A 15634-nucleotide genomic window follows, 5' to 3' on the forward strand; every position below is an offset into this window, starting at 1 on the left:
ACAAACTAATAGGGCTAACGGCAGATAATTATCCTGGCCCTGATGGCATGCATGCTAGGTATCTGAAAGAGATAGCTGCAGAGAAAGTGGATACATTAGTTGTAAATTTCCAAAAATTGTTGGATTCTGGACAAGTGACACAGAATTGGAAATCCACTAATGTGATAATGTGTTCAAAGAGAGGGAGCCAAATGTGGGCAACTATGGGCCAATTAGCTTAATATCTATCATTGAAGTATTTGAATCAATTATGAAGATAGTAAGAGCAGAACATTTGGCAAGTTATAACCTAATCAAACATCAGCGTGGTTTCATGAAAGGGAAATCTTGTTTGACTAATTTAATAGAATTTTCAAGGAAGTGTCAACCAGAACAGATGAAGGGGAACCAGAAGATAGTATTGCATTTGGACTTCTAGGTGTTCGATAAGGTACCTCACAAAAGGTTAAATCATAAGAACCAATGGTATTGGAGGTGTATATTGCTCTGGTAGAGAACTGGCATATGATCAGGAAACAGCAAGTGGGGATAAGGAGTTATTTTTCAGGTTAGTATTTGTGACTAGTGGAGTTTCAGAGAGATCAGTGTTGGGACCACAACTGTTTACACTATATATTGATGACTAGGAGTAAGGAAGTGAGCGTAATATAGTCAAATTTGCAGGAGTCACAAAAATAGCTGGAAAGGCATGTTGTGAGACATTTAATGAAGGTTCAAAATTAAGAGATTTTGAACAGAGTTCTAGATGTAGGTTTGCTCACTGAGCTGGAAGGTTTGTTTTTCAGACATTTCGCCACATACTAGGAAACGTCAGTGAGCCTCCGGATGACCAGAGTAAATGAGAACTCTGCACTGGCAGGATAGGCAGTAACCAGAGATCATAAATTTAAAGTATCCAGCAAAACAAAGTGGGCAAGATGAGAATTTCGTTTTAAAAACACAGCAAATTTTATTTGGAATGGACTATGAAAGTGAAAGTAGATTAATAGTAACTTCAAAAAGATGTTGGATAGCTAGTTGAAGGGAAAATATTTAGGAGGGTTATGGGGAGAGAGCAAAGGAGTGGGACTGACTGGTTCACTCTTCCATGCTTGAATGGTGTCCTTCTCAACTGTATAATTCTGAATCACTTCAGGTCACAAAGCGAGCTCAGAAGTCTATCCCCTGACATAGGCAAATGGTGTTGTGGAGCCTTTTGTAGGTTGGATAGATTTTACAGGATGGAAAAAACAGGTAAAGGGGATATGCAACTACTTGGCAATTACAAATGTAACCTCCCGTAGCCATTTTCAATCCATAAAGTGACGAATAGTACCAACAGAAGACACCTAAACGATAATATAATCAAACTGTCATTCTGGATTTTTGTACATGATGAACATTACATTTTGTAAATGATCAAATAATACTAAAAACATTAACAAGTTTGAAAATGGCTTTACTAGATTTTGAAATGTACAAAATAACCATGAAATTGGAAGCTTCTTTGCCAATAAAATTTCAGTTTTTACTCTTATACACAAACCTTAATAAAAAATATCTAAAATCATCAGCCATGTTGGGTTATTTACAGATTTACTTTGTGCAGATGAAAGGTGTCATAATGACAATATATGCTCCAGATAATCAAATACTGATTATAACTATTTACACTAGATACACATGGATGCAGCAGAATCCTGTGTCTATATTAAGTAAAATGCAGTCTTTTTCACTGGCCGATTGGTTGAGTGGATAGGTACACCACTCAGTGCACTGGTCACTGGTCAATGTACTTGAACCTATGTGCAGAGAGCATTGGGTGTGTTCTATGATAGTTCAATACTTATAATCCTAGGCAAGTTCTGCCCCAGCTCCTATTCATATCTTCACCAATCTGAATGCACACAGCAAGTTAAGATGGTAAACTCTCAAAGGAATTGGGATGATGGCGGTTTGACTTGCACCTCCTCAAGCTCACCTGTCCCTACTGGGGGTGAGGAATCCCAAGAAGCAAATACAAAGAAAGAAAGATCAACATAAAGTTAATCTACTGAAAATTGGTGCACAATTGAGGAATAAAGGAAAATAATATCTGAAAGAAAAATCATAATGTACATCTAAACCTACCTATTATTCATTCTGCAAAGAACACAAGTCCTAGCCCTAAATATTACTTCCTGTTATCATGTTTTCATGACTTTATCAGCATTTACTAAATCAAGTTTGCTGCCAAGATGTCAGATATAATAATTTTTTTTTTAAATGCTGACTGTCACAATGTCTCTACCCAAAGAAGCTGACTGGAACCAGAGTATTTTGGGAATCTCTCCCCAAATTCCATCATCTTTTAATATACATATAAAAATGGGTAACGTAACAGGAACTCGCTGATCTTTATGTAAACATTTCAGATCAAAAATGTCATAAAAGCAAAGTGCTGGAAAAACTCAGCAGGTCTGGTAGCTTCTGTGGAGACAGAAAAACAAAGTCATGTTCAAGTTAACTCTTTTTCTATCCACAGATGCTGCCACGGCTCTGTTTTAATCGCAGATTTCCAATATCTGCAGTATTTTCCTTTTATCTTAGCATGTGTCTGTGATACCTCAAGTGTCACGTCTTCTTATGGGTGTAAATTTCAGACTAAAAAATTACAAGCAGTCACAATTCCCTTGGATTTCCCAGCAGTTTAACAGAGTGGTGACCTTAATGGAAGGAACTTAATGTCTAAACATCAACAACTGTCTCTGGTCCTGCTCAAACTACAGGAGATTTACAGTCAGTCTTGGAAGTTTGGCTCTGACAATTTCTTCGGCACAAGTAGGGTGATTCCACTAACCTTAGCCCTTTGTGCAGTTCTTTTTAAAACAGTGGGACCAAATGTTTTTAGTTCTGACTGACTGCACATAGGGAATTTGGGAGAGGACAAACCAATCTTAACTAGGTGTTTTCTGTGCATTCAAATCGATTTCCCTGAGTATTGATGATTTATAAGTTTTTCTGTTTTGTTAAGTATTTGTACAAGGGAAGGCAAAATTGGCCACTGTCATAGTTCAAACACTGTTCTCTTCTAACGGATCTCAGCTCCTTTTGTATTTTAAGGCCCAGTTCACTTCCTCATGAAGTTCTTCTCCAGGGCAGCAGGTGTTCGTTGAATGGAATGAATATTGCGTTTCACACGATCTTCTAATGATGACGTTGCAGTGCTTTGTAGTTTAATTTTGCTGCAGAAGGGGAGAAAAAATTTTTTAAAAGGAAGCCTAAAGCCACAATTATCTTTGCAGAATGAAATGTTTAAAACATGGTTTTAAAGAAGTCCAAGCAAATCTATGAAGTCACTACAATTTTGAGAAAGGATAATTACAAAGGAATAAACCATAGTACAAATGTGCACATATTGGAATAAAATCATGTTTGTGGACTGAGATTATGTGAAGACATTCTTTAAGATTTGACCAAAGAATCCCAGTCTTTGCTAAGTTGAAAAGTTTACTCTAATCACACCATACCAAACCTTTTCCCAGGGTAATTCTGGTTCTTTAATTGGTCTCTGGAAATACCTGTAACGTTGATCCGTCAGATCCACAAAACCCAGACCTCAGTGTAGAATATATTGCTATTCTGCAGCAGTGTACTCCATATTATCTATTAATATATTAGTAGTAAGCAATAGTCCAATTCTCCAGAAGTGGAATGTTAGAAGTAAAGACCATGTGTAGTTTTGGGGTAAAGCAAGCAGGGTTTGAGGAAAGCGAACAGCTAGATTAAATAAGTAGATATAGTAAATCATCATTTTAAAAATGTAGATTGGTTTTCTTTTCATACAGTTGCATTTTCATAGTTAATGAATGAAAAATTTAGACAAATTTGGGAAGAAAACCAGCAATAGTTTGAGCATTGGAAATTCTGTTCGGTAGGGGTGACCGTGTAGAGGTTTATAAAATTATGAGGGGCTTGGATAGGATAGGCCTTTTTCTTTTTTTTTGGTGTGCGTGTGTCCAAATCTAGAGGGGATAGGTTGAAGGTGAGAGGGAAAAGATTTAAAAAGGATACAAGGGATAACATTTTCACACAGACAGTGATGTACGCATGAAACAGGCTGCCAGAGGAAATGGTGAAGGCAGGTCCATTTAAAAGGCATCTGGATGGGTATATGAATAGGAAGGGTTGAGGGGGATATGCGCCAAATGGTGGCAATGGGACTAGGTCAGATATTGGGATGTCTGTCGGCATGGATGAGTTGCATCGAGGGCCTGTTTCTGTACTATATAACTCTGTGACCAGCAAGGAGCTGGGAAATGCAAAACTGATTCGACAACAGTGTAGACAGATGTGTGCAATGACAGTATGACAAATTCACATCAAATGGGTTCTATTATGAATATGCACAGAAGAAATTAGAATGAGAAAAAGTTGACATAAAAGTGATAAAAACATCAGAGAGTAATATGTTATAGAAGTAAAAACTGAAACTGCATTGGAGACAAACAGCAAAAAAACACAAAACAATCTGTTTCTTTGCATTCAAAGGATTCGACCAATGAGTAAAGGAGAGATTCCACATTAAACAGAAACTGCTTGTGAATTCGTAGAAAAAGAAGTCAAATTCCCATTTAAAAATTGATAAGCATGCATCCTATACAAAGTTATACTTACAACTTTGAATCTCTATAAACCACTGATGGGCATGTATGGAAATCCTCAGTCTGAGAACCATTGGCTACCTTTTAACACAAGCCATTTCCTATCACTGTGAAATTTCACTGTTCCCAAGAAATGTTCTCATGTCTCAGCTCATAAATGACTACCCACATGGAATGGATCCACGCAAGAGTTTCATTTTTATTTTAGTTTATGTTCAGAATGCAGAACTGCAAGTAGCCTCATTGCCTGAGGCACGGATAACATCAATTAAACTTATATACTGCTTTTCAGATAACATTTGGTAATATAAAATAATAAAACATTTAAACAATCAAAAACATCACAGGTGTGTTAGGGCTAAATTTGACAATGAGTCACATAAGAGCAGATTAAAAGGAAGAAAGAGACAGGAAAGGAAATCGATAACTTGGAGAATCTAGGAAGCTTCTCTCCCTGAGGCATTTTGAGGCTGAGCGATGTTACCTTCACTAATTTTAGGTCAAACCACTGGTAATGTTTCTGCTGTTCCCATTTACATCTTCTCTCAACTGTTTATTATGTTTTGATTAGCGCCCTCATTCTGATATCATTTAACCCCCACCCTGTAAGACCTTCCCTTCCACTCCTCCTTCAACCGCTCTTCAGTCCCTGGCTCTGCACTTGCTTAAAAAATTTAAATCTTGCTACAACTAGTATTTTTGATGTGATGTCTTCAAGCTGAAACATGAGCTCAGTTTCTTTTTCCACAGATGCTGCCTGATCTGCTGAGTGCTTTGAGCATGTTCCTTTTTCCCTGCTGTGCCTTCCTGATTGTTTATTACTGACCTCTGCTGGAGTGTGTGTAGACAGGAACTGGGCAAAGCTGAAATAAAGCTCACATCAAGGAAGATGCCAACATTCCCTGTGTCTCATGGAAGATGGCCAGCTGGCATTCACAGCCATATCTAAACATGACATCAGAATAGGTGGCCAAACAAAACACACAAAAATGTCATCTCATAGCCTCAAGGGAGATGGTGGTGTAATCTAACTGCACTAGTAATTCAGAGTCTCAGGCCAATGTGCTGTAGGCACGGGTTCAAATCCCACCACAGTAGCTGCTGGAATTTAAATTTATTTAATAAATCTGGAATATAAATCTAGTGTCAGTAGCGGTACCATGCAAGCATCATGGATTGTCAAAAAGATCTATCCAGTTCTCTAATGCTCTTTAAGGAAATCTGCCATCCTTCGCTAGTCTAGTCTACATGTGACTCCACACCAACAGCAGTGTAAAAGACTTTTATCTGCCCTCTAAAATAGGATAACAAATCATTTAGTTAGGGACTGCAACAAGTGCTGGCTTGCCAGCAATGCCTATATCCCTTGAAAGGATAAAGAAAATAAAAAGTACAAATCAATTCTAATATTTAAAAAAATTTGACAAAAATCACTCATTAACCATTTATTAATCAACATCCACATGTTGAATTAGGCAACAAAAGATTTTCAGACAGCAAGATTTTTATTATTGTATACCTTAGAACAAATATCAATGCGTTCAATAGCCATGACTGCACAGAATGATGGGGCAGGCTTGATGGGCTGAATGGCCAACTCCTGTTCCCAAGTACAAGTATCCACCTTTTCCTTCTGGATTGTATTCACAGCTAAATACGCATTGGAGTACAATACAGCATTTGTTTTTGTCAAATAAACCTGTTCAGACATGTTATGACACATCTGAAGCAGGTGAGAAGTGAACAGAGATATTCTGGTCTACAGGCAGGGATACTACCACTGTGCCACAAGACACCAAGAACCCAGTTGTTTTTTCAGAAGTATGAACCACATCCACCACCAAATCACCTGTTTAACAACTTAGCTCCTGTTCTTTATTTATTTTGTATCAGCCTGTTCAGACATGTTATAACACACATCTGGACTAGAACCACTCCAGGGACTAAACTAGGCTTTCAGGCTCAGAGTTCCTGGATACTATCACTGCACCACAAAAGCCCCAAGAATGCAGCTCTTTATTTCCTGATCAATTTGTTCAATGATGTCATTACACATGTCTGGAGCAGTGGGTCTTCCACTCTCACTCAACTCTGAAATTCTTCTCTTAAAGGGACATGCATTTTGAAAGCTAACGTCACTTACTAGTACAACTTAACCAACAAATTGCAAATCCTCTTAATACTTACTGGAGAAACTTTCCGTCCTTAGTATCCTTTCTCTCCAGTTCCTGCTCCATTTCATCGTCCTCTTTGTACCGTTTGATGTTACATTGGCGCGCTTTATCATTCCATTTTGCATCCTCCATCATTTCCTGACGCCTGCGTTCCAGTTCCTCCGCTGAAAGTTTCCTGTAAAATCAAAGTATGATCAAATCATAGCACTGGGGTACCATACTGCAGACTGGGTGGGGTGTTATAAACAAATACAAGTTGCTACACAAAGGATAGGAGTGGTATTTACCCCTCTGGTCTAAAGCAAGCCAGCCCAAATCAGCCAGAATCCCAGGTCTTAGTACTGAACTACAGATTTCCATCAGCTGATGGTGACTTGTCAACAGATATTGAGTTAATTTTTCTAATGCTAGCAACAATAATTAGGTGAACATGAAAAAGATAGCTTTAAGAGAAAGGCACCTGTTTATATGTTTTGACAAATAAAAGTGCTGAGCCAGAAACAAACCATGAGACTAAATTCAGTTACTGTCCTATTGCAAAGAGAGTACTGATCCAGACCAAGGCAAACAGATTACAGAATGACATTTTTCAGCCACTACAAGGCTAACATCACAAGTGGATGAGATGTAGGTGGAAACAAAAAAAGCAAAGGTGGGAATCTGAAATGAAAACTTAAATTTCTGCAGATGCTCAGCACACCAGCTAGTTGGAAACAATGGATTGACTTTCTGAAAGTTTTAATGGAAGATCACATGGCTTCAAATGGGGTTAACCTGACACATCCCCAGTATTTTCTCTTCCACTTGACCTACATCAGTTCTGCACAATTTCTCAAGGCTTTCAAGATGTTTTTGTGTTGGGCACGTGACCTTGCCTGACACCTCGATGCAGATTTGAAACACTGCTGCATTAACAAAAGTGCCAGTTTTCAGGTGTGATACGAAATAGATCACAGCAGCTTATGGATGTCAAGCAGCACTTGCTTTAGGAGCAGATGCAGGTTTTAACTTACCAAATGAGTTTCAGTCTTACAGTTTCAGGTAAATGGGGTTGGGTACATTGGGATTTAACTAGACGAGTGAGAATAGGATACTTGCTACCAGTTAGAGTCCAATGAAAGTAACAAATTCCTCCCTCACTATTTATTATACAAGTATTTTGACAACAACTGCTTGAAAACATTTTAGTAAAAGTAACTAGCTTGAAGTAGGATAATTTTATCTCTTCCTATTATTAATCATTTAAAACATTCCTTGTTACAATCTTATGTTAATATATTGACCTCTCTTTCTCAAAGGAACAAATGCTTGCAGATTTTGTGTGCCATTTTCCTCTCATGAATTTTTCAGTAAAATTCCAAATTACTTTAAAGGTTTCTCAGAGGGTTACTGCCCAAGAGAGATATTAAGAAGAAAAATACACACTTGTGTACAAAACATTTGAAAATTGTGAAAAATGAACTAAGAATAGAAACAAATAGAAAACTAACTTGCTTTCATTTGTACTTTGTAGGGCACAAATTGGCATAAACCAAGCATAATTAGCAACACAAACTTTTTTCCCAAAACAACTGATTCTCACTGCTAAACACAAAAAGCCATCACTGTAAACACAGCTTCCAGACTAGTAACAACTAATGCATCTTCATTACATATATGTGAAGCTGGAAGATTTTAAATCAGATTTTAATATCCATTTACTAAATCTCAAATCTGAATTATAAAATTTCGATTACAAATTTAAATTTAGCAACTGATACAGCATTAATTATAATAGAACCTACGACATTTTTTTCTCATATAGTAGTTCCTGACTGAGGCAGCTGTAAGCTAGGAATTCATTATCTCAATAATATGAAATGTTGCTGGTTCCGAGTTAGCTGAATATTGCTTTGTTGATAGGTTTAAAACTGTTCTCTCTCTTTTGTAGCCTATATCTCTCCGACTCTTGTGGCTTCCTTCATTCTCCCATCTCACCCTTGCAGCTCCCCTACTCCCCTCATCCCATTGAAGCCTCAACTTTCCTCCCTAGCCCTTTGCAGTCTTGCTTTCTCAATCCCCATTACAGCCTCTTTCTTTCCCTCAGTCCCCTTGTAGCCTCTTGCTCTCTCCAACCCTACCAGAGAAGACAATGATCCCCACAGATAGCTTCCCACCTTGGTTTCTCCAGCAAAACATTTCACATACAAAGGTAGCCCAGCTTTCAGCAGTCAGTATGTCCCTGCCTCAGCAACTCAGTGACCTACTTGCTCACTTAGTTTTCTTTCTTACCCCAGTAGCTGCTTCTCCAATCACAGGTTGTTTCTCCCCTGAGTTTAATGCTGATACGTTCAATACAAAGGTAAACAAGCAGGACGCTGGAAGAACACAGCAAGCCAGACAGCTTCAGGTGGACTTCTGTAACTCCTGATGCTGCCTGGCTTGCTGTGTTCTTTCAGCCTCCTGATTGTCTACTTTGAATTCCAGCATCTGCAGTTTTATTTGTCTCTAACTAAGTTCATAATGAAAGCACAGAAGAAAATTAGCCTATGTTTGGAGTAGCAGCTCCTCAGAGATTCTTTGCAATCCAGGGATAACATTGCATCACTGGTCGATTCTTTCATCCATTTTTTAGGACATTCTGGGAAGAGTTCAGGGCGAATCTGAATGCTGCTCCCATGTACCCTTTACACCGCTGAGGGCTTGTCTTAATCTGTATCCACTATAACTGTTGCTGCCTTATAGTCTTGTATTTTCTGCTGTTAGTAAATAGCTTAGCTCAACCAACTTCAGAGTTTTCCTATTACTTTGAGACACATTTGTGAGATCAATTAAATGTTAATTTATACTATTTACTACTTTGTCACCATTTCAAATGCTCAGTTTACTAGTGATCAACAATCCTCTAATTTATGAATCATGAGAAGTTATTTTAAATTAAACCTCCCTGCCCAACTTTATGAAACTCTCATTTCAATACCTTGACTGATTGGAATAAGGCCTTCTGTGGTATTGTCCTCTTGGTAGGTATGACTTTTGAGCTTCAACATTTCCAACTTTGTCATCATACCTTCAAAAAACAAAACCTTATTAGAAGTGGCCTCTATTTGTCCTCCAATAACTCCCTCTTGCAGAGTATGGTGTACAGTGTTCGCAGTGATTGAGCAGGTAATGCACTCTCACCACTCAAGCAGAAGACTTTGGGTTTGTTACATTCCAGAGACTTAAACACAAATGCTCCAATGCAAGCCCGAGATAGTAATGCAGTTAAAGGTGCCTTTTATCAGACAAGATTTTAAATCAAATTCCCCCAAACCCAGGTCTGCAATTCTAATTTGGTTGCATCAAAGAGTAAGGTTGATAAAGATTGTAGGACAGTCAGCAATTTTACATTTTAGTTAAACATGGCAAGTACTAACCATGTGATGCTGCTTGTTGCTGTTTGTAGTCATATGATGTTGCATTACTTCCCATGCCATCTTTTTACACATTCACCTATATACACTACACCTAACTGAATGCAAGAGATCACATGCATCAAATATGATTATGTGGTCATTATTCACATTTATATCCATGGAATCTCGCTGCATGTAAATGGCTGCTGCTTTCCCTACATTAAAATAATGACTAGATTTGCTGCAAAGTATCTCATGACATCCTGAGCTTGTGCAAGATGCTATGTAAAAGTGAAACCATATTTGCTTTCTTTCGTAATGGGAGAAAATACCAGTGTGAATTTCTGATCTGTGTTGTTTTGGTATAGGTAATTACAAAGAGTATTACAAGTCATCAACAGCCTGGCTGGATAGGAAACTGCATCTTGATTATCAGCGAGGTTTTAGAAACTGTACGCGTAGATGCTTAACAGAAGATGACAGCTTCAGGCTGCACTCTGTCTTTTACAATTTAATAGCCTACCATGCACTCACTGCTCGGATTTTAAATTGGCAGAATGAGACTTCAAGGCAAGCTAGCCACAAACTGCAGAATGAATCCTGGACAGGAAGAGACAAAAGTAACATAATTGAAAACAAAATTAATTGGATAAAATAACCTACTCACCGTGGATGCATTTTCGAGCGTTTAGGTGGTGACTGAGATGTCGATCTGGATCTTCTATGGCGTGAATCTTCACGTCTGACATCCTTAAGAGACTGATGTATGACTGTCCTGGGGTGGCTCCCAGACCTTGACCTGTGTCTGGCCTTGTGAGATCTTTTAGCTGGGTCAGAAGATGAGGAATGTTGTTGCTGGATAATGCTGGGAGAATCTTTCACCTGCATGGCAAAAAGGATGACTGAAGGGGGTGAAAAAATAATCTCAGCACCAAAAATTAGTAATATGAAATATAGCAGACTCCTGAATGTGTTCACTAAGTTACGACAAGATTGAAGATGCTATCTAGTAAGGGAAAGATTAGTGCTTCCCATTTCCTATCCAAATCCCTTTAAAATGTTATAATTGTACCAGCCATCGCTTCCTCTGGCAGCTAATTCCATACACACACCACCCTCTGCTTGAAACAGTTGTCCCTTAGGCCCCTTTTAAATCTTTCTTCTCTCACCTTAAACCTATGTTCTCTAGTTTTGGACTCCCCCATGTCAGAGAAAAGACTTTGTCTATTTAGCACACCCATGCTCCTTGGATCACCAAACCCGTAAAGTTAACTTTGATTTCTCTTCACAGATACTGCCAGACCTGCTGAGCTTTCCCAGCGACTTCTGCTTTTATTAGCTCTTCAAGAGAGCTGTCATTGACTTGATGGGCTGAATGGCTTCCTTTTGATTGGTTGATAAAATCAATAATCGCATGTCCTCAAGTGGTGCACCAGATCTTGATTCAAGAGTGAAGTTTGCAGAGCCTTTTTTTTATATATCGTTACCCCGACAGCAGTTTAGTTATCTGGGATTGTTCAGCAAGAGGCCCTCTACTTTTTGTCATTGACATAAATGATTTGGATGCGAGCATAAGAGGTACAGTTAGTAAGTTTGCAGATGACACCAAAATTGGAGGTGTAGTGGACAGCGAAGAGGGTTACCTCAGATTACAACAGGATCTTGACCAGATGGGCCAATGGGCTGAGAAATGGCAGATGGAGTTTAATTCAGATAAATGTGAGGTGCAGCATTTTGGGAAAGCAAATCTTAGCAGGACTTATACACTTAATGGTAAGGTCCGAGGGAATGTTGCTGAACAAGGAGACCTTGGAGTACAGGTTCATAGCTCCTTGAAAGTGGAGTCGCAGGTAGATAGGATAGTGAAGGCAGCGTTTGCTATGCTTTCCTTTATTGGTCAGAGTATTGAGTACAGGAGTTGGGATGTCATGTTGCGGCTGTACAGGACATTGGTTAGGCCACTGTTGGAATATTGCATGCAATTCTGGTCTCCTCCCTATCGGAAAGATGTTAGTGAAACTTGAAAGGGTTCAGAAAAGATTTACAAGGATGTTGCCAGGGTTGGAGGATCTGAGCTACAGGGAGCGGCTGAACAGGCTGGGGCTGTTTTTCCTGGAGCGTCGGAGGCTGAAAGGTGACCTTATAGAGGTTTACAAAATTATGAGGGACATGGATAGGAGAAATAGGCAAAGTCTTTTCCCTGGGGTTGGGGAGTCCAGAACTAGAGGGCATAGGTTTAGGGTGAGAGGGGAAAGATATAAAACAGACCTAAGGGGCAACTTTTTCACGCAGAGGGTGGTACGTGTATGGAATGAGCTGCCAGAGGAAATGGTGGAGGCTAGTACAATTGCAACATTTAAAAGGCATTTGAATGGGTATATGGATCGGAAGGGTTTGGAGGGATATGGGTCGGCTGCTGGCAGGTGGGACTAGATTGGGTTGGGATATCTGATTGGCATGGACAGGTTGGACCAAAGGGTCTGTTTCCATGCTGTACATCTCTATGACTCTATGACTAAGAGATAAAACAGAGCTACAATTTCAGAATCACTAGGGACCTAGTCAGCCTAAATCAGAGTTGCGTCAGCCAGGCAGAAAGTAAAGTGTGGTGGATGGAACCTCATTAGAAAAGTCAGGGAATGAAATGATTGTGACACTTGTTTTCAATAGGAGGTTTGCAAAGATTGTTGCACAGTTCCAACATCACTAGATTAGTCATCAAGAGGTCCAGTCTGACACTCTGAGGACACGAATTCAAATCATTCTATGACAGCTAGTGGAATTTAATTTCAATTGATAAATTTGGATTATACAGCATGTCTCAGTAACAGGGACCATGATACTATTGTCAATTGTTGTAAAATTTATCTGGTTCATGAATGCTCTTTGGGGGAGGAAATCTGCCATTCTTATCTCAACTAGCCTGTGTGTGACTTCAGATCCTCTGCAATGACTTAAGTGCCAGAGTGTCTAGCAGGTCTTCACTTCAAGTGAAATTAAAGACAAGCAACAAATGTTGGCCATGACTCAGAGGGAAAAAAAAATCAGTAAATTTAATTTGCTGCAATCATGAAAGAATGATGATCAAAATTCTTAAAATTTGAAGTGGTTGTGATCAGTAACCTCTGCTAGAAGCTATAATACAAAATACAATCAAGTGCTACATTAAGAGAACCGTTCCATCATTAAATACTTGTGCTCTCAATCCACTCAAAAAAAATTAGAGAGTCGGAAATCGCCACGAAGACAAACCTTTAAGCCATATCCAGGCAGTTTCTTTGGAACAGACGTGGATGAAGAATTGATACGCTTTTCATGCTTTCTGCAAAACATTTAACAAAGCAAAGCAAGCATTCACTTTTCTTATAGGAAGGAAAAGCTTTTTTTCAATACCTGTACTTCAGTGCAAAGTTGCTCGGAACACATTTTCTAATAAAACAGGGTCCTTGCACTTCTTTAATTTCATGTGGCCTCAACCTCAGATTATTGTGCACTTAACTATAACTCTGCAAATTTTTTCACCTTCATTAATTCAGCTAATTAACAACCTTGGACCAGTATTCACCACTCTGGTTAAGTTCTGCATTTCAAACCCTCACTGCTCATTCTGGGAAAGATTCTCTCTTGCTGCCTCTGGTTCTTCTGCCATTCACCTCAAGTCTAGTTAATCAACCCTTTAGCCAATAGAAACTACTTCTGTCATGTACACTCGAACGGAGTAGTTTACGATTCAATAATCTCTGCTCATAGAAGAATATACTTAAACTTCTCCATGTAACTATCATTCATCATCCCTGGAACAACTATAGCAACTTTCATAACCTCTACAAAGCTTGCATGGCCTACCTAAAGTATGGTGCTTAGAATAAGACCATTATTGCATGGCTGGGACAGTCCTTATTCATTGATCCCTTACTTTTTGTGATGTTCATTGTCACTTGAGCTGGATCGCCGATGCTTTTTGTGCTTCTTCTTCTTGTCCTTTTTCTTTTTATCTGTTTTATCCAAGTTCTTTTGCAGCTTTAAAGAAGATCAGTCATAAACATTTTTATTATAATAAACATTTTAACTTCTTTGATAATGGTTAAAATTCTTTTTTAAAAAAGACAGAATATTTGTCGGAGATTTTGTGGCAGGGGACCCAGGTTGAAGTCCCACCTGCTCCAGCAGTGTGCAATGACATCTCTGAACGGGTTGATGAGAAACGAAGCTTTTTTTAAAAAAAATTTGTAAGACTGACGGAAATGTGTCAAAGGAGGTGGATTAACTGGAGATCTTTTACAAAGAGCTATCTTTTGTGCTCCATAATCTCAACAGTTCATGTTCAGGCTTGTGAATTTGTTTGAGCATTAGATGTTTGTAACAAATCCTGGTTAGGGTTTGCCTAAAAACAAGTCTTTGCCGGATTGTAGATACAGACTGTAACGGCTTCTCCCATGCTACAGATTTACTAAATAAAAGAATAAAAAGCACTAGATTTTATTTAACACAATAACTCCCAATTGCTCGGCCATTCAACACAACCTTGCATAGATTCAAGCACAGTGACCAGAAATATCCCAGAATCAACCTCAGTTCTATGCATCGATCCCCCTCAAGATCACCACATGGCTGAGTTGACAGGATGAGAATCAGATAAACAAAGATTCAGCTCCATCTGAGATACACTCTCTGAATGCCCACTTTCAATATCTAAATCCACATCCAAAGAATGGCATTGTGGAAAATGCAAGGAAGCAGCAGCAGTGGAAACCCATCGCACTACAACACTTTCAAGGCACAAAGGGTAAAAATATCAGCATAGGAACTAGTAAATGTGAAAGAAAGATGCAGAAGAATGTCATAACTTTCAACAAATTATAGACCTGTTCTCAACACCAAACAAAAACTAATTTTTCACTCTTTGTGGCATAAAATGCAAATGTAAATTTGGTTTTTTTTTGGGAAATAGTTTGCCCAATTTCTGCAGGTTTGCATTCAATCTAAAGACTCAGCTGCAATATTAAAATTAAAACTCAAAGTATGCAGGTGGTTCACTAGCACCAGAAAGACAAAACATGATTTGAAGAGATTAGTTTTTCTTCTTTTTAGGTATTCAGAAACAACACATTTTTTGAGAAATTCTGACTTACAATATTTTTGGTTGTTCCTTCCTTTTCCTGCCTCTCAAAAATGGAAAAGCAGTTCAGTTTACTTGAGGAGACTCCGTGTTCTCCTGTACAGTACCTGTTTTGAATTGAATAGATGAAGGAACCAAGAATTGAAGTTGAGACCAGCAGAACAATAAATTTGGATTTGTTCAGTAGACCTGTTGGCCTCTCCTCAGCGGTACATAAAATACATTGTTGAGAATGACAAAACAGAATGAAATACGATAACTCTAAACTAAAGCATTGTATAAATGGGGTCTCAATGGGAGGCAGCTGCAGATCCTGTGCTTTAGTCAAACAGTCTTCTGCAG

The 15634-nt window shown here is 38.7% G+C and overlaps 1 protein-coding gene across 2 annotated transcripts in view; it reads right to left on the reverse strand.

Annotated features, from left to right (window-relative positions):
- Window positions 1–1421: 1421 nt before the first annotated feature.
- Window positions 1422–15634, reverse strand: part of cwc25 (CWC25 spliceosome associated protein homolog) — a 68945-nt gene continuing 54732 nt past the window's right edge. Inside the window, exons 5-10 of one of the 2 annotated variants that reach the window (XM_072561354.1) lie at window positions 14090–14193; window positions 13426–13495; window positions 10841–11055; window positions 9756–9845; window positions 6810–6971; window positions 1422–3203 (exon numbers count right to left, since the gene is read on the reverse strand). In XM_072561354.1, coding sequence (XP_072417455.1) covers window positions 3089–3203; window positions 6810–6971; window positions 9756–9845; window positions 10841–11055; window positions 13426–13495; window positions 14090–14193 — 756 coding nt within the window. In that variant the 3' untranslated portion in view covers window positions 1422–3088. The remainder of the gene's footprint in view (window positions 3204–6809; window positions 6972–9755; window positions 9846–10840; window positions 11056–13425; window positions 13496–14089; window positions 14194–15634) is intronic. The other variant, XM_072561352.1, reaches the window with a different exon arrangement.

The sequence above is a fragment of the Chiloscyllium punctatum genome, chromosome 42 (genome assembly GCF_047496795.1).
Source record: "Chiloscyllium punctatum isolate Juve2018m chromosome 42, sChiPun1.3, whole genome shotgun sequence".
Taxonomy (NCBI): Eukaryota; Metazoa; Chordata; class Chondrichthyes; order Orectolobiformes; family Hemiscylliidae; genus Chiloscyllium; species Chiloscyllium punctatum.